General features: G+C 40.9%; 2 protein-coding genes across 9 annotated transcripts in view; one reads left to right on the forward strand and one right to left on the reverse strand.

Moving 5' to 3' along the window:
• Positions 1-7,849, forward strand: part of CB1H4orf45 (chromosome B1 C4orf45 homolog) — a gene marked incomplete at its 3' end in the record, with an annotated part of 101,558 nt that extends 93,709 nt beyond the window's left edge. The window contains 2 exon segments of the mRNA XM_030311893.1: positions 3,821-4,007; positions 7,841-7,849. Coding sequence (XP_030167753.1) covers positions 3,821-4,007; positions 7,841-7,849 — 196 coding nt within the window.
• A 3,813-nt stretch (positions 7,850-11,662) lies between these two features.
• The window catches only part of FNIP2 (folliculin interacting protein 2), a 132,725-nt gene continuing 118,618 nt past the window's right edge, over positions 11,663-25,769 (reverse strand). For 7 of the 8 annotated variants that reach the window (XM_030312830.1, XM_030312826.1, XM_030312825.2 and 4 more), the window contains 3 exons: positions 21,016-21,216; positions 17,391-17,506; positions 11,663-15,428 (listed from right to left, as the gene is read on the reverse strand). In XM_030312830.1, the coding sequence (XP_030168690.1) occupies positions 15,350-15,428; positions 17,391-17,506; positions 21,016-21,216 (396 nt within the window). In that variant the 3' untranslated portion in view covers positions 11,663-15,349. The remainder of the gene's footprint in view (positions 15,429-17,390; positions 17,507-21,015; positions 21,217-25,769) is intronic. The other variant, XM_030312831.1, reaches the window with a different exon arrangement.

Consider the following 25,769-nt stretch of genomic DNA (forward strand, 5'->3'; position numbering starts at 1 on the left):
ATGTTGTCACAAATGGTAGGATTTCCTCATTTTTTATGGCTGAAGCTTATTCCATTGTGTATGTATACCACAACTTCTTCATTCTTCCATCCACCGATGGACATTAAGGTTGTTTCCGTGTCTTGGCTATTGTAAGTAATGCTTCTATAAACATGGGACAGCAGTTATCTTTTTCAGTTAATGTTTTCATTTCCTTTGGATATCCTCCCAGACATAGAATAGCTGGACCATATGGTAGTTCTATTTTTAATTTTTTGATGAACTTCCATACTCTTTTCCATAGTGGCTGTCCCAGTTGACGTTCCCACCAACAGAGCACAAGGATTCCCTCTTCTCCACATCCACACCAACATTTTTTGTCTATTGTCTTTTTGATGATGACCATTCGAACAGGCGTGAGGTGATATCTCATTGTGGTTTTAACTTGCATTTCCCTAATGATTAATAATGTTTAGCATCTTCTTATGTGCCTGTTAGCCATTTGTATATCTTTGGAAAAACTGTCTATTCAGGTCCTTTGCTCATTTTGGGGGGGGGGGGGTGCACTATTTGTTGTTGTTCTTTGCTAGTGAGTTGTATGAATTACATATTGTGGATATTGACACATTAGCAGATATATGGTCTCAAATAAATTTTCCCATTCTGTAGGTTGTCTTTTTACTCTGTTGATTGTTTCCTTTGTTGTGTAGACGCTTTTTAGTTTAGTGTGGTCCCACTTGTTTATTTTTGCTTTTATTGCTTGTGCTGATTTCCTTCTGACATTGACCGTTACACTGAAATTATGTAGAATGTCCTTATTTGTAGGAATTAACACACTCAAGTATTTGGGAATGATGGATATCATGTCAATTATGTACTTCTAAATTGCTCAGGAAAAAAAAAAAAAGCTTTTTTACTGTGCTTCCACTTTTCTGCAAGCTTGAAATTATTTCAAAAAGAAATAAATCTGACCCTTAGGGGCCTACTTAATATAAGAACTAATAGTAAGATTGTTACACTAAGAATATTTGGTTTTATTTATTTTGGGGTCTCTGTGTTTGTATTGGCTGCTCTGTGTTTGTATACCATGGAATCATTGATGATGGCCTACCATTCATTCTCCAAACCCCTCTGGAGCCAAACCTTCTGCTCCTTGGCTTACCTCTTTTGACTTTTGTGGCTCGGTTGTCAAGTTCAATATAGTGCGTATAAATCTCCATAGTTGATGTGGCTATTGTTTTTATAAGCTCTTCAAAATCTTTGGATTACAACTTATTTTTAGCTTTCCATTGCTCCTGGGGATTCAAGATTCGGGGATGTACGATATTCTGAATTTGAAATAGAAGATTATAAAATATTTTAGCACTGAAATGAAGGCTGCTTGCATGCAAGGATTTTCCTTTTCTATTTGGTATAATTACTTCTAGAATACGTTATTTTTACTTAAAAATTTTCAAGATTTTATTTAAATTCCAGTTAGTTAACATAGAGTATAATACTAGTTTCAGGTTGTAATGTATTATTTTTAATGAAAATGTGGCACATTTGCATGAAGTAGTTCTCCTATGAATCATTAATCAAGCTAATAGAAACTATAAACAATACCTGTTCATACATTCTACCCACTAGCGACTGCTAGTCCTTCAAACTTTCTTGAAATGATTCCCAGCTATTAACCTTGTTTCTAAATAACAAAACGCGGACAAACCAGACTGTAGGGATCCGCTTCTGCGTGCCCGCCGGTGGCAAGAGAGAGAAGAAGCTGGCAGGCACTTGGAGGGGAGTGGGCAGGAAAGAACCTCTGCAGTAACTCAGCTCTGATCTTCTCCCCCCTTCCTCATTACTTCGTCCACCACAGACTAGTTGAGTGTCAACTATGAGTCATTCCAAGTAATGAGCACTGGGGGTCTAATGATGAACGAGAAACATGCTGGGCTCTTGAAGGAACGCTGACTTCAGAGGGAGAGAGAGGGCTGCATAGACATTTAGGTATATTCTAATAGTTTCCACAAAAAAGTCAAATACAATGCACTATCAAAGGACAAAAATGGCTGCCTGACAGGAATAAGAAAAGTCTTTACAGAAAAGGTGATGTTTAAAGTCTTGGCTGCAGTTTGTCAGGAGAGGAGGAGGGAGGGAATTACAGGCAAAAGGAGAAACTGAAGCACAAGGCTGAAAGTCTGAAAGCGAGACTTCTTCAGAGTTCCCAGAGGAAAGGGTGCATGCACAATGCAGCACTGTGTGGGTGTCTGAGAGGAGGGATGGGCTGAGCACAGACCAGAAAGGCCCATGTGGGCAGACCATTTAAAAAAAGAAAACAGACAAAAAACAAAGAGCAACATCACACACCCCTGTGTGCTGTGCTAAAGAATTTGGACTTTATCCTGAAGGCTATGGGGGGGTCAGTGGAGGGTTGCTGGAGAATGACATGGTCAGCTCCCTCTCTGTGCAAGGATCTGTGATTCTAGGGAGTGGAAGGGAGTGTCTGGCCCCTCCCCCCACCCCCTGCACTGGGACAATTGCTGGCTCTCCCCCTGCAGTTAGCTCCCTGCTCGAAGGATACCTCCCACTCTTCAGCCCACCCCCACAAAAACAGCATGCCTGGCATTTTCTATTCCTTATCTGGCTTTTGTCTTCATGATACTTCCTAAATATCTGACTTGCCTGTTTGTTGTCTGCCTCCCATACTGGCATATAAGCTCTATAATAATAACAGACACTTTGTTCTATTATTGCGGTCTCCCCAGCACCTCGTTCTGGTGCCGGGCATAGTAAGCGCACCTATGTTCTTGAAAGAGTGAAGGGTAATACAAACCTGCCACTGATCTTGGTCCAAAGAACTTGGGAACCCATAAACCCCAGATTCTAGGAAAGGAAATTTGCAGTGGCCAGGAGGTTCTGAGTCCCCGGGCAGAGGAATGGTGGGGTAAGGGGCTCCAAGAGGCTCTCCAGAACGACAGGCTTCCAAATGAGATGGTAAATCCCATCCTAGGATCCTTTTTGCTTTTTCCCCCAGAGGTGGCCTTTTTTTTTTTTTTTCCAATGTTTATTTTTTATTTTTGTGAGGCGGGGGGAGGGGCAGAGAGAGAGGGAGACACAGAATCAGAAGCAGGTTCTAGGCTCTGAGCTGTCAGCACAGAGCCCAATGCAGGGCTTGAACTCACAGACTGTGAGATCATGACTTGAGCCAAAGTTGGATGCTTAACTGACTGAGCCATCCAGGCACCTCAGAGCTGGCCCTTTATAATGGGAAGGCACGACTTAGATAGTATTCTAATTTAGGGATGTTGGAACCTAGACCAGGATTTCAATAGGGAAAGAGAATGAAGCGTAGATCTTTCCTCTGACAATACTGTCCAATGTCAGACTCTGGAATCATGAAGTTAGGTTTTTTTCTGAATTCCCCTGAGATCTCAAGATAGAGAGACCATGTCCTGCAGAACTCATAGGTCTCATGAGGTCTCAGCTTGAACATGCCTCCCTGAGCATCCTGTATATATGGCTCTGAAGGACACGAGGAGCAGTCATGATACAGGGGTGAATTCATGAACAAGGTTCCTAGATAGGTATCTATCCTGGGAGGTGGTTTCCTGAGCCTCCAGCAGCTGGCTGGAGTGGCCTAGGCAGTGGCCTAGGCAGAGTCCAGAAACTTCTCAGAACACTGGCTGATGGCTCAGGTCCTTAGCTTTGTCAAGCCACATGGCTAGAAATCCTCTCAAATCACAAGAGAAACAGACAAATCTTGAATCATAAGACAGAAAAATCTCAATTCTCTGGAAACTAATGACCTTGTTTCTAGATCTTTCCAATTTGAGAACCAACCAATTTGTTCCTGTTTCAGGCAACCAAAACCTTATATTATGGATATGCAAGGAAGATTCAGTCGTGGTTCTATTGCCTGGCATATGGGTGATTATGAAAACACCGATCAAAGAAATTCCAAAGCGGCTGTCCTTGTCAGGCAGAGCACGGCAGAATTGCCCAGAGCTTCCAAACAACCGAAGCTGCCAAAGCGACCAAGAAAGGAGGTACGATCATTTGCTTTCCTGAATCATCATAGAAAACATCAAATTATTTCAACATGAATTAGAGAATGCTATTTAATAGTAATACTGATAAACAATCAGTTTTGTGGTTCCTTTTAACCCGTGAGAACATTTTGAAATTTATATGGGATTTCCACAGTAATGCCCATACTGTGGGTAGCTGGGTATTATTCCCATTTTATAGCTAAATAAAACAAGATATTGTAGATTTCAATCCTTACAAGTGCTTATTTAACATATGGGTGAACCTGGAGAAAATAGCCTTCTCCTTGGTTTGCAAAAGCTGAGAAAGCTCTCAGCGTATGAAATGGAGGTAAATCTGTAAGTCCTGTCAAGACTGTTGCAGACTGTTTTGTGATACTTCCTAAAAGAGTATATCAGTTCAAATTCAAGTTTTTCCCATTACTATCTAGGAAACCTTGAGCAGGTTGCATAGTTTCTCTATATGGGTTTTTTGTAAGTGAAGTGGGGAATTAGTATTTGTACAGAATATTTGATAAGATTGCTCGTAAGAATCAAGTAAAGAATGTGTAAGTATATACAAATGAATAATTATTTCCTAGGGTCCTTTTGCATAATTCCACAGCACAATGCATTTTATAGTAATCCAGTATTTCCATATTGAGTCTCATTTCCAAGAAAGAAAGGAAATGGGATAGCTCTCATTAATCCAAAGATTCCTATTTCCTACATGAAGACAGTCTCCTTGCTCCATCGAAGAATCTTGCCAACCCCCTAAGACGACTGCTTGCCCTCCGTCACCAGAGATCTGATTCATTAGCAATTAATTACATCTATTTGAAACATTCTGTGAAGGAGCCATGGAAGTCCTCCTTGGTAGATCCTGACCCCAGGGGCACTTTGTATTAAAAAAGGGAGCAGTTCAGCTGCTAACATTCCTCTGTGGTCTGATTTTTGGGCTGGTTCCAAATGAAATGATTTATTGTAGTGTGTGTGGATGAAGGTTGGGGTAGTTACCTTCTGTCACTGAACTAATTTTGTGTAGGATTAGAGCAATCATGGATTAAACAATCCCAAATGTCTCCTTCTATCATTCACTAAATCCAATGGAGAGTTGCACATTAAAACAAACAAACAAAAAAACGTGTTAAGACTTTTTATTTTGAAATGATTTCAAATTTACAGAAGAGTTGCAAGAATAGTACAAAGTGGACTCTGATATTCTATCGAGAACAGTCACTTGTTTATTTGCTTTAATGCTTTCTAAATGTGTGTGTGTGTGTGTACATTTGTTTTTCCAAATCATGTGAGGTTAAGTTGCAGACATGATTCTTCCTTACCGCTAAACATTTCAGGGTATATTCCTAAGAACAAAGGTGGTCTCTCATATAACCATGGTACAATTCTAAGATTCAGGGAGTTTAACACTGATACAATGTAATTATCTATAGTTCATAATCAAATTTCATTAATTGAGCCAATAATGTCTTTTGTAGTTTCTCCTCATCCAGGATCCAATCTAGAATTACATATTGCATTTAGTCCCCATGTCTCCTTCAATTTAGAACAGTTCCTCAGTCTTTGTCTTTTATAGCACTGACATTTTTAAAGAGTCTAGACCAGTTCTGTAGAATATCTCTTAACTTAGGTTTATCTGACGGTTTCTCATGAATAGATTCTGGTTATGTGTTTTGGGCAGGAACCTCAGCTAAGTGACATCATGTCATTCTCAGTGCTTCACATCAAAGAGGCACCTGACGAGAGTTTAACTCATTGTTAGTAAGGTTAATTAATCACTTGGACACATCTTTTCCCTTCCAGAGATAAACAAAATACTATATCACCCCAAATAATCTTTCTTTTTCTAAACTAGTCTTTCTTCTAAATTTCTAGATATACATTAGAAACTTGTTCCCTATGTCCAGTTTTTGGACCATCTCACAGGATTCTTGTGGATGATACTTCAACAAGTACTCAAGCCTGCCCCCCCCCCCGACCCCCCCCCCCCGTAATGTAAATCCTCTTCAGTGAAAATGACTTGAAGCAACTGTTCTTATATATTCAAAAGCCAATAATGGATATAACATGTGTCAAGCCTCTAACATAATGCTTTACACCAGCCACCAATGAGTGGTTACCACTGCTACACTTACCTGGGATGCCAGCACATTTTCCATTTTATGCTGCAAGAATCAAAACCATGTACTGAAAACAGCCTCAATGAAATAAATGTCAATGGTACTGGGGGGCTTTGAGGGAAATCCCTTTTCTCATGAAGATAGATGGTTGAAAATGGGATATTTTATATTCACATTCTTGAGTTTGGATCTTTATTTATAAATTACATTTGGAGCTTAATTACAATGTTTCTAAAAGTACAATTTATGATATTTAACATTATGTATCATTCTTTATACATTTATCCAAAACAAAATGCTCTTTAAAAATGCTCTTACATATTGGGCAAATTTCTACACTGTTTCTTCTACTGTATTTCCCCCCGTTTTTTTTTTTTTTTTTTTTTAATTTAAAGTTCAATCTTCTAGTTTATGTTATTTTCCCTTCTTGATTTTTGGTTAACTTTTTTTTTCACATAAGTAATAGCCACTTAAGTGTTGTCAATTTTACGTGTATATTACATGCACTTTTAGCACCATCCATTTCTATTTCATTTCTTTGCTTGCAAATGTTCTCATTACCCCCTTTCATTCCAATACATGGACATAATCTCAGTGATTGGTACATTCTCTCCCTCATCTGTTCACTCACGTTGAATCCAAAGTCAGTAATTCTCAAATTTTAATGTGCGTATCAATCACTTAGGGACCGAATAAAGACACAGATTCTGATTCAGCCGGGCTGGGACAGGGCTTGGGGTCTGCATTTCTATGAACTTCTAGGCAATGCAGCTGTTGCTAGTCTGGGACCTTGAGCAGCAAGGTTTGAATTGCAGTTTGAGCTAGGAACTGGAGGGGCTTGGGAAAGGGGAAGGGAAAGGGAGACAAGAAAGGACAGGCAGGGCAAAGGCAATGTTCGTGTAGTGCCTTTGGGGAAGTGCATATGGTTCAAGATGGCTGGATAATAAATAGCACGCAGAGGGTATCTCGTGAAGTGGCTGGGGAAGAGGAACCAGCTGCGTTGTTTGAGTGCATGGTGCTAACAAGCTTGGATTTTGCTGGGCTTTCAAACAGAAGTAACAGTATTAAACTTTCATTTTTGGAGGGATTTAGACATCAGCCAGGAAGACTGATTACAACTGTTTGATATGGCAGAAAGAGGAGTTCCGAGGCATTTTGGGAACTCAGTTGAGAAATGAAGAGGGATTGAAAGAAGGCAAAGAGAAAGGAGAAGAGGTGATGCGTCTGAGACACAAAGAAAGTAGCAGATTCAACAGTTCTCCCCATGGGAAGAGAAGGAGGCCAAAGAACACCGCAGAATTCATGAGGGGTGGGGGCAGGGTAGGGGGCAACACGCAGAGAATGAGTAGTTTGCAAAGAAGCCAGTGCCCTTTAAAACACTTAGTTGCCAACGGAAAAAGAAATTTGGGATAAAGAGGGGGCAGGAAGACACAGAACAAAAATTTAACAAGGGAGAAACAATTTTTGTTTACACTTTGACTATAGTCTGTAGATTGAGAACGTGCAGGTGAGAAAGGGGGACGGATGATAAATGCTGACTGAAGGTACTAAGAAAGCTGAGCGAGATGCATGGCTCTAGGAATTAACACAGCACTGCAGGGGTTAATCCTTACAGGGAGGGGGCGTTTTTGCTCCCACTGTGAAGGAAGTGCTACCTCCTTCCTTGCCATCTCAGAGGGCTTTTTCTTTTCTTTTTTTGTTTATTTATTTTGAGAGAGACAGAGACAGCACAAGTGGGGGAGGGGCACAGAGAGAGAATCCCAAGCAGGCTCCACACTGTCAGCACAGAGCCGGATGCAGGGCTCGAACCCACAGAGAAGCCGTGAGATCACCACCTGAGCCAAAACCAAGAGTCGGACCCTTATTAATCACCTGAGCCAGCCAGGTGCCCCTCAGAGGCTTATTTCTAACACACTTTCCCTATCCTCTCACATCTCCCTTGCCGCATATACCCAAAGACTATACAGGACTTGTATCTCAGCTTTTATAGGATAACTGCTGCCTGTACTGTTTACTGTGTTAAAGATCTTTGCCTCAAAGCCTGCTTCTTGGGGCGCCTGGGTGGCGCAGTCGGTTAAGCGTCCGACTTCAGCCAGGTCACGATCTCGCGGTCCGTGAGTTCGAGCCCCGCGTCAGGCTCTGGGCTGATGGCTCAGAGCCTGGAGCCTGTTTCCGATTCTGTGTCTCCCTCTCTCTCTGCCCCTCCCCCGTTCATGCTCTGTCTCTCTCTGTCCCAAAAATAAATAAACATTGAAAAAAAAAATTCAAAGCCTGCTTCTTATAATCTGGCATGACAATATTCTGACCATCCAACTGCTTTTGGGGAGGGGGGGTCATAAATATATATCATCCTACTTATATCTGAAGTACCTCTATCAGCCAAGGTTCTTCTGAGACATAGAACCACAAAGATGGACAGATAGACAGACTGATTGATTTTAAGGAATTAGGAATTGGCTCACAGGATTGTGGAGGCTGGCAGATCCAAAATGGGCAGGGTAGGCCAACAAGGCTGGAGACTAGGCAAGAGTGACGTTGCAGCTCAGGTCCAAAGGCAGTCTGGGGGCAGAACTTCCTCTTCATTGGGGACTTCAATCTCTTAAATCCTTCAGCTGACTGGATGACGCCCACCCACGTGATGGTGGGTAATCTGCTTTACTGAAAATCTATTCATTTTTTTTTTTAATTTTTTTTTCAACGTTTATTTATTTTGAGACAGAGAGAGACAGAGCATGAACAGGGGAGGGGCAGAGAGAGAGGGAAACACAGAATCGGAAACAGGCTCCAGGCTCTGAGCCATCAGCCCAGAGCCCGATGCGGGGCTCGAACTCACGGAGCGCGAGATCGTGACCTGGCTGAAGTCAGACGCTAACCGACTGCGCCACCCAGGCGCCCCTGAAAATCTATTCATTTAAAAGTTAATCTCTTCAGAGCGCTAGCCTCAGCCCCTCCCCCCACTCCACCCCCAGCTCTGGCCCAAGGCAGGAGAACTGGGGCTGGGGCGTGGGATGCAGTCTGTGGCAGGGGAGCTTTGTGATGAGAGCAGTCTGCATGCTCGAAGCCCCCTTCTGTGAGAGGAGCTTCAGTACTGGCCACCAGGCAGGGCCCAGCTGGGGCGGGGAACGAACTACAGCAGGAGCGGGAACCTCTGTGACTGTGCTTGGGTCTCTGTCGGACCCACCTCCCCTCCTGTCTCGCCTGAGACCCTCCCCCTTTCCCTGGCTTTACCTGGCGGGCGTATATTTCTTTCCTCATTGGTTCTCCCCAAAGCCTGTAGTTAGCTGTGAGGACTGAGACTAGCACAACGTGCCCCAACCTAATGGGCTCTTCAGGTCTGTCCCCTCTGTGGGGAAAGAACGCTGCTCGCACAGCAGCCCAGCAGCCAGGTGTGCTGCCCTGTAGTCGTTAGTATCCATCTGGATCCTCAGGATCCTAGAGCAGGTTGAACCTATTATCACCCTCACTTCACAGCTGTGATCATCGAGGCCAGAGAGGTTGAGAAACTTGTCCAGTGTCACATAGCCAGTAGGCAGCCGAGTCAGGATCTGAACCCAGACGGCCAACCTTCACCCTGTCCACAGACACCACCTGCATCTGGAGCACGGGCCATGTTAACTGAAGGAGTCTACAAGAAGGAAGCTGTAAGAAGACAATGTGGACCTTGGAAGGGAGAAGGGCTGCTGATCAGACACGGGTCTGCAGGTGCGAAGCCTGTAACCGATGGTTTTGCGAGAGGCAGACGACGTCTGCGGCCTCGTCCCGGCCCCACCCTGCCTCGGCTCTGGGCTCTGTGACTCACTTGTTAGCAGGACTCTGTTACTTTCCTGATTGGTAGCTCTGTGGAAATGCCCTGCGGGAAGTCAGCCCTCAAGTAGCAAACACTTAGGGAGAAACAGCAATTTTGTCAGTCACCTCCCTGAACCTTCCTCTCCTTGCTGAAAACCAGGTCTCACCTAATACAACCCAAAGTGGGACATGTTTTAAGCAACCTCCCCCTCCCACCCCCTCTGGAGGCATTCCCCTCTGCCTCCCAACCTGGTTTCCAGATTCTCAGGTAGCTGGCACGGCCTGATCCCTGATCGATAGGTTATTATAGGTGCTCAGTCTGTAATGCAGAACCGCCCCCCCAACCCGCCCCTTTGGCCACCAGGAAGATCTCCCTTGGACTGCTTTTTCCACTTTGACCAGCACCTAGCACTGAAATATTTGTTGAATGGATGAGTGAATTGATAAGGATTAAAGAATATATCAACCAAGCTTAGAAAATAAATCTCAATCTCATCTAAAAAGATACCTTCACAGAAACTTCCACACGGGTGTTTGACCCTAATATCTGGATATCATGGCCTAACCCAAGCTGACACATAAAATTAACTGTCACAGTACCCATCTCATCCAGGTGTGGGGATTTTCTATAACGCACCTGACAGAACAGTCTAGGCACCAGGGAACTGAGAAGCAAGGCGGCATGTATGTATGTATGTGCTTAAGTTCTTTACCAATGGCATGATTTTGAAGTTGCTTGAGGGAGTAGGGAAACACTTTCGAAATTTTCATTTAATAAGGGAGTTTGAGATACCTAATGTTAGTTCTCCCTATGGTCTTTAAGATGACATGATTCAGTATGGTATTATGTATGTTACAAAAATTATACATAAAAGCATTTTCTTTTTCTGAGACTTTATATATATATATATATATATATATATATATATATGAATGACCTCATCTTTTACATAGCAAATATTATATAATGCCCTTTACTTTCCTAAAATAAAATTCATATAGAATATAACCTACTTCCACACATAATTTATAACACACCAATATAATGCCCTAGATGTACTATTTAAAAAGTAACCTATTAAAATATATTTTAATACACAGATATTGAAACACTAGATTAGAACAGGAAATGTAACAGAGCAGGCAGATCTTACATCTATATGCCGTCTGCAGGAATGCTACAATTACAAAGGAAGACGGATGCAGATGTACAAATGACTCAAATTCATGAATACAGTAGCGGTCGGTAAGGTTGTTTTCCAAATTTATGTTAATTCTTGTAAAAATTCTGAATCTTACAAAGTAAAGTCTTCCCTCGATTTATACAACAGTGGCATTCCTGGAAAATTCAGCATATATTAAAATCATGTGAGAAACACATTGTGCTTTTACGTAAAGCAGAATTAAATTCTCAGCCTAGATAATTATAAACAGGTTTTTCACCCACAGGACTGTCCGGCAGAACATTTATAAAAGTCATGCAGGAGGTGGGACAAGCTCTCCTTCCGTGGGGGGTCCCGTACATTACATGACCTTTCTCTTACCATCCTCGGCCCCCATCCACTATGTGCCAGTAACTGTCACCCACCATTATGCTAACCAAAAATGTCCCTACATTTCCCAAACACCCCTGCTGAAAATCACTGACATATATTACCAACTTGTTTCAGCATGAACTAATGGAAATGAGACCTCTAGGTTTTTAAGTTCCGAGATTAAATGTAACAAACCACATGCAGTACCAGGAAAATGTTCAAGATAAATTCAAAAGGTTTATTGCACCAAATGCCACAGAAAAATGGATCAAAATAATACATGAACAAGTTTTAAGAAAAAATTTCTATACATTGACACTGATATCTATTTACCTGATCAAAAATATAAAGACCTATCAATTTGTCTTACTGGAGCTTCAATAATAACAAATCCCAGAATTTTCTCCTTTTTTAAACACCACTTAAATGTAAGCATATTGCAACCTTGCTCCCAAGATATATAGTCACCAAACTTCTGACATTTAAAAATTAACACTCAGATGGGGGCTGCTTGATTTAGGTAAATATTATATTAAAATATCCCCTCCCCCACAGCACAATAAAAAAACAAATGGTTCACATTTACCAAGAGAAGCTAAAGACTTTTTCAATTTAATGGTGAAAGTATGCATGAACAAAATACTTTCAAAAGTACATATTAGTGGGAAAATTCAGATATTTAAAAGAATTTTAGGGCCGCTTTATATTCTTTATTTTTATGTACAACCAACTCTAGTGAAGAACCTAAAAAGCTACAGACTAAATTTTTATAAAATCCCAGGACCTAATTATAAGAGCCTAAACGACAGTTTAGTGTCACTTAGCAAGCAGGGACTTTCCTCCCTCCAAAAAAGTTACTTTTGAAAAATATGGTTAAGTTTAAAAAGTTGCGATGTGTAAACGGCAGTTCCATGGGATGTGAAAAGATTATAGTTACTTTTATTAAAAAACAGCACACTTCAGAAAAATGGATTGAAGCCTGTACAAAAAGCTATTTAACACTGATAAAAATAAAATACTTTGGAATTATGCACAAGTATGGAAGCTACATTTTAAATTTTCATTGTCATGTTTAAACGTACACAATTATCTTTACATTCATATCACTCGTCGATCTATTAAAAATAAAACTGCAACATGCTAGAAAGAGGTCCATCACAGTAACATTTACACACTTCTGCTCTGTCATGCCTCACTAGCTTGCTTAAAAAAGCAAGATGCTACAAAAGTTACACTCAACAGGTAAGACTTAAAAGTTGAAGAAACCCTAAAGGTGGAATCCTGTCAACTGAGGTAGTTTTCTTTTCTTTTTTTTTTCTTTTTTAATTTTAATTTTTTCTTGAAGTGGGCATTGGGAGAGGGTGGGATCCCTTTCTTGCCTCTTGGGCTAAGACAGAATGAAGCCACTGGGTGGTGTGAGTGGGTGTATCTCAACACAATTCCATGAGAGTTTTTTCTTTTCCACTTTTGGGAAGAGGCTGAATTTAAGACAAAGAAAACTTGAATGTTATTTAGAGGAGGATTATAAAAGAGCAGCAACATTCTTGGTCTGTTTTTGTAGGCAATAGATGTGAGGATTAGGTTCTGACTGGAATCCTGAGTGTCACTGAGACAACCCCCACATGTGACCCACCTGTAGTTTCCAACAGACATTTTCCAAGAGAGAGTTTTAGAACAGTAGATTAAGAGGCAAATTAAATTTTCTCAGGCTTTGAGACAACTGGGCTAAATTTTTATGTATGGAGTTTAGAATCAGCCATTTAAAGCCCAATTTCCCCCTATGTGGGTCTAATTTTCAACGTGCCACTACGTACACATTTTGAATGAAACTGGTTCTGTATCTAGTTATTTTCTACGAAACCGTGGAAGGTGGTGGATGAGGGAAAGTGCTCAAAACGTGTAAACAAGGAAAAGGGAAACAGAGATGAGGGGAATGCTCTAAACTGGTGCAGATGGAAATGATACAATGTCAGCTATTATAATTTATTCACACATAACGAGAAACAAATGATGAGTGAGCTGAGCCACAGGTGAGGTTCGTTCTCTGGGTAACATAACAACAAGCAGTGACATCATGGATAGAGACTTTAGAACACCAAACTCAGATGTTAGACGAAAGGGATAAGAAAAACATAAAAAGGCTGGAAAACTTCAATCTTACGAAAGAAAGATATAAAATAAAAATTAAAGATCTTATTAAGAGCCTTAATGCACCCACCTACATTTCACATCATAAAAAGAGAGAGAGAAGAAAAGGTAGCAGTTCTGACCTATTCCTAAAGAATTATTACACCCATTTTTCTCCATTGGTACTTGCATAATGAACTTGCATTTGTAAAAGAAGAAACAAATTTATGTCACTTGGTGTTCAGAATCAGGACTGTATCAAATAAAAGATCTGAAGTCATTCTAAGCCCTAGAAGGAAAGTTACTTCATAATCTTGGGTACAAATGGATGCATGAAAAAGACTGGAATTAATTTATAAAATAGTGTTAAGGAAATGAGAGCCTGGTTAGAATCAACTGTATTCAAGACCTGCAAGGTGCTGACAATCTTCTGATTGGCTAGATTAGCACCGGTCTTTTAACAATCAATATTTTTAAACTCTCCTCCTTTACCTTGGATGTTGGGACACACTCTGACATGGTCAGAGTTCATGACCAGTACACCAAGTAAAGTTCCTTTTACATTAACAAAAAATTAAGGTTTTTTTTTTTTAAAGTGAACTATGCTAATAAACAATCCTTCATTTTGGCAGATTTTATAATGGGTAAGTTAGTTTCTGGAGAGGTGTTTTGAAAAGGGCTTAGGCATTAGAAGGCACAGAGATGATAATGTAAAAATTTAGATCATTTATGGATTGTTTATAAATGTACAAACTAATTACTTTCATTAGTCATCCTGAACTGTTGCAGGTTTCATTTCCCACCAGGCCAGCTGTGCCTTTTAAAGTAGAAATAGTCATTTGTATTAACTATTTAGGAAGAAAGTGGCTTCGGCTGGAAGAATTTAGCAACAGAAACACTCTTGAGCTCATAGAAATAACTTTGGTAAATGGCCTCTCTTAAAAAGGCCGCTGAAAGCTCTAAAGTATGAGGATAAAATATATGGTATCAGACTGTGCACTCTGCAGCTATGAACTACATCTTGATGAGATTAAGATGCTACATTGATTCCTGGGTTTATTGCACCAACAGTCCATCATCTCTAACCTACCTGTGGCTGCATCTGCAACAAGGTAAACTCCAAGAAGATGTGAAAACAGTGGGTCCCTAAAGCACTCTCTTCCCAACGGTCGATCCTCTTTCCTGTTTGGCGTCAGGCGGTAACTCCTATGGCCACCAGACGGGAAGACGGCACAATGCGGCTTGCTTTCTTTCACCTTTTGTAAAAAGCAAACCCTGCCCTGGAATCCAGACACCCTGTTCTGACTGTCTTAGGATAGCAAGTTACACTTTCTCCTGTTTGGAGAGCTCACGCCTAAACTCTGAAACATTCTCCTACTGGAATGGTACGTACACTGGTTACCCCTGCTCCAAAGTCGCTTGTCGTTATTCTGCCCAAACACACAGGCGCTCTGGACCGACAGCTTAGTGTTTAGTGTAGTGTTTATGTCTTCTCCTGCCAAAAAAGTCACTCTCTCTGTTGATTCATGGGTAACAAAAGGCCAAAAGTATTCGTGAAAAACACAAATGCCATTATGTCAAGTAAACCTAAGTCGTCCAACGAGGCATCCACTTGAAGCAACGGAACGAAACAAAACAAAACAAAAGCAGTGGAATGACGGTTTCTGTTTGCTCTTCTCATGCTTTTGACGTCACAGAGAGCTTTCTCCTTTCGCCTTCGGTTGAGAATCTGATTTTTTTTTTTTTCTTCCAAGGAAGAACTGTCCTGAGCTTTAGCTTATAAGAGTATCTGAGCGACGTAAGGAGAATGAGTACTGGCAATAGCAGTCAACAGAGGCAGGTCGTTTGATTCAATCCTGAATATTGAAAAAAAGAAAAGAATATTAAAGTAGCATGATTTAAAAATTAAAGTAAAGTAAAGTATTATTGCTAGGTACCAAGTTTGCCAGATCATTGCTTAAAACTAACGATAAAGTAAGAGATGGAAAGACAATAAACTTGTTCTTTTATTGTGATCTCCCAGTGGATGCCGCCCAAGGAGGCAGAGGAAGATGCTGGTGTGCTATGCCTAAGTGTGGACACAAGGCTGTTCTTCCCAAGGCAGAGGTCACTCAATCTTAAGCCCATAACTTTTCTATATTCCCCGACAATTAATGTTTTCTCCAGTGGCTCATCATTCTTCTAGCCAACACTGCTGAGCGCATACTGAGATTCTGCACCTGGGCTCAAATCAGTCTTAGGATAATGATGAAGGTGGGAGCTTTTTCAAAACACTTGAGGATTTGTTCAACAGGTTACACGATTTAGATCCTCACTAGGCATCTGAGCCACAGCATTCTGACAGCAAAGTGACACTAACAGATGCTGAATCAAGAGACATCACAGCATCAAATGGACGTGGCTTCGGCTGCCTCTCTTACAGCAGAAGCGGCTACAGCGTGGTCACTGGCTAAATGCTGCCAAATGTCCTGAAAAAAATTAGGACTGCTTCAGTCCGTGGAATATGTCCTATTTTTTTCCCCTTGAATTCCAAAAATGAAAAATTAAAAATAAAATTTAAAAAGGTAGCTGCCATTACTTCATGGAATGTTCTATGCTTTCTCCAGTAACGCTCCCTACAGATCTCCTTTCAGGCTACATAAGAAGTTCCTCAGTACCTTTTGTGCTGCTGGCTCTGACTAGGAGGGGAAGGGGCTAGAGAGGCTGCATGTGACCCCCACTAATCGCGCACTAAGAGGACCTAGCGATGAGAGGGGTAAATAAATCCTTCTGGTCTTTCTAATAGTGTCCGTGGACACCTGCCAGCCGGGGAAAGATCCTAGAAATACAAGTCACACATCTGGCAGTGGGGAGCCTAGTGAGCAGGACCAAAGTGTGAAGCCGGTAAAGAGAGCTAAACAAAAACTAGGAACAATAACGACAACAACAACAAAGAGATATGTTGCAAGTTAACTGCAAAAGCAAACGCCTAAAAAGGGAAAAATATTTTTTGAATAAAGTATGGAAAAAAAAAATGTATGACAGGAAATGCCAGAGTCACAGTACTGTAAGTCGCATCCTGGGTGTGAAAGATGAAAAAGTCTGACAAGAATGCAAAGACCCGAGCCTTGAAATAATACTTTGATTAGCAGGCTTGATGGAGAATTTCAAGGCTGACATCATATATGCAATTTTTTCTTGCTCAAACTTAGGGGAATCCTCATCATAGTTAAGGGGGTCAATTCCCCATAAACACAGTGTCTTCTTGTTAGTTCTTTGTTGAAAAATTAAGCAGAGACTAACAAAGGTCATAATTTCTTCTCTGAGAGAAGTTCTGGCAAAGACCCTGTGGAGGACAATGTACATTATCAGTAACATCAATATGCCTCCTCTTCCAAAGGGCCTGTAATGGAGGAGGGGCAAGTGCTGTCACCCTGCAAACATGCAGGTGGCCCCTGAAGGTCCAGGATCATGGCCTTTCTTCCCTCCTCCAGGGAGCAAAAGGCAGGTCTGAGAGGCTGCGCCTTTGACATCTTACTGAAATGACTAGAAATGGGCAGGTCGAGTAGGGTTAAATTTTTCACTTTCAAGCACAAAATAATCCAGGGAGAAGACTAACATAAAGTACCACTAGCTTAAAGTTCTGCGCTCGTTTCCAGGTCCAGAACTCCAGTGTCAGAGCTACGAAGATGGGAAGCAGCAGGGGCACATGTCTGATGACGTTTCAGCGGGGTGCCAGGGCCCGCAGGTTGTGGGCGACACAGGCTACGTGGTTGGTGGGAGCAGTGTTAGGGTCAGCTCCATCACAGGGAGAAATGGCGGCACGTCACACAACTCACCCCAGGACGACACCTAATTCTTTCACGTGGACTCGTGTGTGACCACGCAGATACTCAGACAGCATCTTACTTTTCAGGTACATCTCCTGTAGTCTGTCTTCAAGATGCATGATGCACTGGGGAGCCAATAACATTCAGGATGAGGGGCAGCATTCAAACCTCTGCCAATATTCTAAGAGCTGGAATTCTCTTAATTCCTTTCTAAGTACACACCTATAACCTCATTCCTTTCAAATACACATAAATATTACAGACCGCACCAAACCCTACCACTGGTAGGTATAAGGAAAGGTTTATATAAAACAACAGTTTACTTTTTCTAATGACTATTAAGATTTTCATACATATCTGCTAGTCTTTTTTAAAAAGCATTTTTAACATAGATGAAATCATTCCGTTAAGTGCATTTATTTCCTACTTTTAAAAAACTTTATAATAATCCTTTCCCTATGTTATTAACAAATCTTTATCAAAGTAATTTTTATGGCAAAATAATTTCTGAGAATGTAAATTATCATTATTTGCTTATCCACATGGCAATCTGAGTTTCTGTTGCTACAATTCTTTAAAGAACATCTTTGTTGTCGTTTTCCTATATCTCAGATTATTTTGGCGAAATACATCCCCAAAAGTAGAGTGAATGGAACAAGGTTACTTTAAATTTGTTTTTGTTTTTGCTCTCAAGAGTGCATTTTAACTAGGTCTTTAATAACAATAAAGAAAAGGCAATTATTCTCAGGACATCTCTACCCTTGGAATTGTGTCCAACTTCATTTTTTAGAGAATAGCAACCATCTGTGTCTTTCACCAGAGGCAAATGCTTTTGCGTTTGGCAGGCAGAGCCATCCAAGCATCTTCAGTAAGACACCTGACGGCTTTGGCAAGGGTAATTCCATCATACATAATTTTCTTCTAGACCATTACGCCTGTTATTTTCAAGGTAAAAAGATTAACAGATGCATTTGAAAATGTTGATCTTGACCATCTGGGCTGATCAGTGACATAGAAAAAGTATTCGAGATGCAATCTTACAGTTTTTCATTGGCTTAAAATCTTTTAAATGTATTGTGCTGAGGAAAAACAACTGGTAAGTGTCTAATAAGAGTAATAATTAAAGCAAGGAAGGTTTCACCAATCCTCATGGAAATGCTCCTCCAAATAAGCAGAGTTAAGCGGTAAAAGGAGCTCCCGTTAAGTTTCAATTTCTTATAAACACAAAGTTTTTAATAAGAGTGTTATAAAATATTAAAAAGAACATTCACATTATGTTGAATCCTTTGTTTTAAATGGTTAATTTATGGTGTTTTCATAGTCCCCATGAAAGCTGTATGTTGTAATGTGGAAATAAAGAGAACATTGGTCTATATGGAATGTATACTAAACTCAAAATCAAATCATTTAGAATTTTTTTATAAAAGGTCTGATTATCATATAGAACCACTTTGGGCTCTGCCCTCCCCTTTTTCTGGGATTTTATTCCTGAGATGGATTTGTTTAATTTTTAACTTCTGAAATTTTAAATAGCTACTTTCATTTTTTTATACTGAAGGCTCTAATAGCCATTTACTCATGTGTTTCAGTCAAGTGATTTTTAGGGAGAATTTTAAACTGCAAATGAAATTTTCTTTCAGCTTGGTTTTGTCAGGTTAAATAAGTCATTCCATTCATACTACTGAGTGGCTAAACATACTTCTGTCAAAAACAAAAACAAACCAAAAAACATACTTTAGCCCAAATGAAGTAAAAAGAATTAATTATAGTGATTTATTGCTTGGATAACTAAGATGTCAAATGTAATAAGAGCTACATATTACAGAAAAAAATATGAAACATGGTAAATACTTAAAATAGTAAAAAAAAAAAGTATAAAATCGAATATATTTTTCTTTCCTTATAGAAAAGCAAAGTTCGGCCACTAAATCAGCATGATGCAGCTTGCTATTAGAAAGAAAAACTGCCCGCAAATATAGAACAAAAGTAAGGCCGTCATAACCCGTAAGTGCTTCTCACATCACCCCCTGGGACAGAGGTCCTGCGAGAGTATGCTTCAGTATAAAGCCCAAATAAAGATTTTGGTGAAAAGGTGTTGTCAGTCATTAATATTATTCATGAAACTGATTATTATCAGTAGTCACACTAATAGTACCTGTTTCCTGAGAACTTATCACATGTAACACTATTCCAAGTGCTTTACCTGAATCCTCTAATTTCACTTTCATAACCATATGAGATAAGTTCTCTTACTTCCTCAGCTTTACAGACGGAGAAATGCAGACCTTGAGAAGTCACACATTTAGGAAGTAGCGGAGCTTGGATATGACCCTAGACTACTGGATCCCAAAGGCCATGCACTGGCCACTGCTGTACCCTGACTGGTAAAGCATCTCACATGGGCATGGTGCTTTGGAAGTTTAAAAAGCAGTATCTCAGACCGAATTTTCAGAGCATTCTCACAACATGCTTGTTGAATGGATTCTACCTTTGTTTTACAAGTGAGACGGCTGAGGTTCAGAGATGCTCAGGACTGTCCACTGTCACACAACTCAACAATGGCAAAGCCTAGGCTTCACCTGGCTGCACTGCAGGGTCTCCCTGTCATGCCACACTGCCACAACAACCACACAGTACTTCAAATCACCTTCTTGAAGGCCATGAAAGTCTTGACTCTCTGAGGACTGTGGTGCAAAGGTAGGTCACAAGATCTCAGAGAAATTGCCACTCCATTCATGGTTAGTGTGGGTAATTCATATTCAGCTTCTCACTTTGTGATTAAATAGCTCTGTACCTCATGCGGAGGTAACGGATGCTCTGGTCTGGGAGTATGCTGCAGAGGGCAGCCGAGTGTAGGGGTAACAGCGGAGAAGGTGGGTGCTCTTTCACCTCAGTGCAAATCCCCAAGGTCAGCTCACTTTCATTCTTCCCAGCTATGTGTCCATAAGCCTCTCTTCCACTTTTAAGACCTTTCTCCCTCCCTTCTTCCCTCTCAAACTACCTTTTCTCTCAGTCTCTCTGCACATACACACATATATTTTTTATATATTCATTCCAGTGACTGGGGGAGAGCTGTTGATCATTTTCTAGGAGTTTATGGGCTCTATTTATTGCCTTTAATATAACGTTATGAAATCGATTTTAAAATCCCACCTGAAAAGGAACACAACTGATACCATCTTCTATGGGTATGGTACTTCAAAATTTTAAATGTTTACACAAATGATATTCTGTTTTATCCTTAACAATTTTATGAGAATGGTCCCTGAACAAAAGGAACTACAATCCCTTCAGTGACTGGTTTGCTTGATGTTGATCCAAAAAAAGGAAAACTAATGAGTTCTCTAAAGGAAGAATTTAAATTTCCTTTTATGTTTGATCCCTTCCCCCATACCTTATTTCCTTTACCGTATACCTTATCCAAAAAGATTTCAGTGTCACTCCGTGTTGTTTTAACTATTGTTACTGAAATCTATCCTGTTTGCTGGTTTTATGTTGCATGTTCCATTTTTACTTAGGCTACCGTCCAATTATACTAAAAACAATACATTTCAGTTGTGAATTTGTAATAAAAATATTGTTAAAAGTATTTTTTTAACTATATTTCTTTGGTAATACGAGAACAAGTACTTACAAAATCAGCAGGGAGGTGAAGCTTGTAAAGCTGTAAAATGGAGTGAAGTAAACTGGACACCTGACTAGAGACCAAGACCTCCTGGCCCAGTTTCATGCTGTCCGTCACTTTCCTCTGACTTGTGGCTACCTGGACACTCCACTTATCCGTGTCTGCGATAATACAGACAGCTTCGGCTATCGGCTCATCAAGCACTGGATGCTGGAAGAGAAACACAGTGGGTCAACTTTCCACAACACTGCCAAGGGGCACTCAAAACGTTCAGAATGCTTCCAGGTAGCATTAGCCTAAAAGTTCAGAAGTTGCTAGCGGGAGCTACAGAAATTTAGGGTATTAGAGTGACTAAAATAGTAGGAGTGTCCTCAACTCAACATTTAAACTTAATGTGATAAAAACTGCATTCAATCAATATTTCTTTCTTACACCCAGGAGTTACACCGTAAATGTTGTTAATGTTCACAGGAAAGCAAAAGGATATGTGCCCTCCCTATATTCCAAGATATTAAAATTCCTTTCCTTTTGAAAGACTAAGCTCTCCTTTTAAAATGGAGACAATTAGAATAAGGTATAGGATTCTATTGCCATTTCTCCAAAAGAAGGTTAGGCAGGGTAACTTAAATATTCCCTTAAAGTTACAGCTTTAATGATTAAGCAGTATTTATTTAGTGACCACGTGCTACATACATAAATCAACTCTCACAACCAACTATCTAGATGAGGCCAAAAGGCCAAAGGATGGCTACAGATGAATAACTTAAAATGCAAAATTCTCGGTAACTATGTAGTGATGGATAAAGCAGGCTGGCAACTAGTAAACTGTGCCACAGGGCAAACAGGGTCAAGCGGTCAAGGAAAGAAATAAAAAATCTAAGGTCTTGAAACTGGTCAGAGTGTAACTGCTTCATCACCAGCCCCTGGAATCACCAGCTCCTGTAATCAGGGCAATGTGGCTCATTGGGGGAGGTCATAGGTGGAAGATTCTCCAAGCATGAGTTACTTTAGAAGGGCTGTAGATCCAGGTATGATAACAAAAAGGGACAGAGAAGTTGGCTCAATTATTCTAAAAGGAGATACTTAATGGGTATGAGAAATATATTTTAAAAAATCAAACATGAAAAATGATCATGAGCCTGCCTATTTATTTATTTATTTATTTATTTATTTATTTATTTATGAGAAAGAGAGAGCATGTGAGCAGGGGAGAAGGGCAGAGGGAGAGAGAGAGGAAAAGAGAGAATCCCAAGCAGGCTCCATGCTCAGTAAGGAGCCTGACATGGGGCTCAATCCCATGACCCTGGGATCATGACCTGAGCCGCAATCAAGAGTCAGACACTCAGGGGCGCCTGGGTGGCGCAGTCGGTTGAGCGTCCGACTTCAGCCAGGTCACGATCTCGCGGTCCGTGGGTTCGAGCCCCGCATCAGGCTCTGGGCTGATGGCTCGGAGCCTGGAGCCTGTTTCCGATTCTGTGTCTCCCTCTCTCTCTGCCCCTCCCCCGTTCATGCTCTGTCTCTCTCTGTCCCAAAAATAAATAAACGTTGAAAAAAAAAAATTAAAAAAAAATAAAAATAAAAAAAAAAAAAAGAGTCAGACACTCAAAAGACTGAGCCACCCAGGCAGCCCAGCATGAGTCATTTTTAAATCACTGGATCAAACAGGCAGAATCGGAGGTGGAAATCAGAGGAAAGACTAAAGACAAAGTGTCCAAGGGTTGGGACAAACTGACAGGAATTGGTGGGCCCATTCCTTGAAGGAAGGGACTAAATCTTTTCTGCCTGTATTCTTAGCCCCTAGCACAGGACCTGGCATTTGAGAAATGTTACTAAATTAAAATGAGACAGGTTAGGGGCATTTGGGTGGCTCGGTTGGCTGAGCGTCTGACTTCAGCTCAGGTCATGATCTCACAGTTGGTGGATTCCAGCCCTGTGTCGGGCCCTGTGCTGACAGCTCAGGGCCTGGAGCCTGCTTCGGATTCTGTGTCTCCCTCTCTCTCTACCCCTCCCCCGCTCACATTCTGTCTCTCTCTCTCTCAAAATAAATAAACATTAAAAAAAAAAATAAAATGAGACAGGTTATACAAGCAAATGAGGGAGTTGATGAGCATCCCGTACCCCCTAGCACAGCACGGTATTGCTGACTTTTATGTTTACAGGTTCCAGAACAGAGAAGAACCAGCCGAACAGTTACAGAAGAGCACCTTAAAAGAAATACTGAAGCATTACACATTCTCAGACTACTAAATGTCTAACACAGAACTCCCTGAATATATCCACCAGACAACCCAATGTCTCCATCTAACTATATCATTTAGTAGCTACTCAATTATTTACTGTATAAACACTTTTTAAAGTAAATGGAAATAGAGGAAAATGTAAATAGTCAAGAAAAAAAAAAAAGAAATGCTGAAATGATAAAAATATCACGAGCAACTACTTTAGCTACAATATAAGGAGCTCCAGGGCTACTGGCTCTCAATCACTGACCTTGTCTACACTTCTGTGGGGTCAGAGAGTTGAAGCTTAAGTTTCGATAATTCTGGAGGTTTCTGATACACATCTTTCCAAAGAAAACACAACCTCACTAAAGACAAGGCAGTTTAAACATATTACGATTTGGCTTATTGGTCAATCTCTAAGCTTTTAGAATTTAAAGAACTCTAAGATCCAGAAGACCAAGTTTGGATTCATCACAGAAATACACACCCACACACACCCTATGCACTGGTATTCAATTTAAAATTCCTCTTACAACAGGCTCTACTTTAAAGGCATATGTAGAAGTACAATAAACAAAAAATTACATGTATCCTTCTTTTCAACACTAATTTCTTAGCCATATCTTAATCATAGAAGTAATTAATAATGAAATCTGTCAGGGAGATTTTTTTTTAATGTTTATTTATTTCTTGAGAAAGAATGAGAGGCAGAGCGCGAGCTGGGGAGGGGCAGAGAGAGAAGGAGACACAGAATCCGAAGCAGGCTCCAGGCTCTGAGCTGTCAGCACAGAGCCCTACGCTTGAACTCACGGATCTGAGCCGAAGCCAGATGCTTAACCGACTGGGCCACCCAGGCACCCCAAACACTTTTTAAAAATGTTTTATTTATTTTTTGAGAGAAGGGAGGGGGAGAGAGAGAGTGAGAGCACAAGCGAGGGAGGGGCAGAGAGAGAGAGTGGGGGACAGAGGATCTGAAGCAGGCTCTGAACTGTCAGGCTGACAGCAGTGAGCCTGATGTGGGGCTCAAACTCACGAACCGTGAGATCATGACCTGAGCCAAAGTCGGACGCTCAACTGACTGATCTATCCAGGCACCTCTGAAAGATTCAAACACGTATTAAAAGCCTGACCCACCCATCTACTATTCTTAGGGTTTGGAGTTTGGGCATGGAGACTAGAAAAAAAAGAAATGGGCAGGAGAGGTAAGGCATGGCTGCATCCTGATGGAGACTTTGGCTTCGTATGGATCTTAAGAGAAGGAACACATAATATGAATAGCTATCAGCAAGTATGATTACTTAGTAAGATTCCTCTTCTTAGTATTAAAAAACCCTTTAAGGGGTGGGGGGCGCTTTGTCAATTTGACTAAATATCATCAGAATACCCATCATACATTTACCCTTTTAAAAGTTCTCCTCCCAACCACTGTGTCTGAGATTAAACGAGACCTCTGATGTTTGAGTTTTGAATGAAAATCTGAAGCAAATATTAATATTAAAAACAGTCATTTCCCCTTAAAATGTTTGTTTGGTTGAAAACTTCATAAACCTTAGAGACACTGTTAGTATCAATTTTCTTTTTCTCTCTCGAACTGAAGAAAAGCAAATTCAAAGTAAGTTTCTAAACCACAGGGTTCATTAAATTCTCTTATCAGGATAAGCCTGCAATGTTTCTATATTCTCCATAATCTGAGATGTCCAAAACCGCTGCCTTAGGCCTCCCCCCCCCCCCCCAGCCCACGAGTGCCCACACTCCAGATGGCACTGCAGAGCGGCCGGACCTCTGATCCCTAATGCCCTCCCGCCACGTCTTCCAGGCAGCTGCCCACCGTTCCTGTGCCTCCCTCGGAAACGTGACCAGACAATTCAGAAACTACAGACAGGGACTGGAGGATGTGAGAGCATTGCAGATCAGTAGAGCTGCAGGCGACTGTGAGGCTGGATGGCCAATCTCCGTCGCAGGAATGAGGCAGTGGCAATAAGCCATTGCCTTTTGTGCCTTGCTCTGCTCTGTGAGTTAGAAACAGTCTTTAGGGGCGCCTGGGTGGCTCAGTCGGTTAAGCGGCCGACTTTGGCTCAGGTCATGATTTCGCAGTCTGTGAGTTTGAGCCCCGCGTCGAGGCTCTGTGCTGACAGCTCAGAGCCTGGAGCCTGTTTCAGATTCTGTGTCTCCCTCTCTCTGACCCTCCCCCGTTCATGCTCTGCCTCTCTCTGTCTCAAAAATAAATAAACGTTAAAAAAAATTTTTTTTTTAAAGAAACAGTCTTTATTTAGCTCCACGTTGTCAATATCTCATTTATCCAATCTACTCTCCTCTGAAGATTTCTCAAGATACAGTGACAAATGAAATGCTTTATATTATATAGATCTTTAAAGGTTTCTCAAATATTCTTTGGCTATTACATTTTGTTGAATCAACAGTTTAAGCCTGGTTAATTCACAGCCACTAAGGATGTGTGGGTCTGTTTCCCAGGAGTGTAGATGGCTGCGACATACCAACTTCAGCATTCTGGAGTCGATCTCTGAGTACGCAAATATGCTG

The sequence above is a fragment of the Lynx canadensis genome, chromosome B1, assembly GCF_007474595.2.
Source record: "Lynx canadensis isolate LIC74 chromosome B1, mLynCan4.pri.v2, whole genome shotgun sequence".
Taxonomy (NCBI): Eukaryota; Metazoa; Chordata; class Mammalia; order Carnivora; family Felidae; genus Lynx; species Lynx canadensis.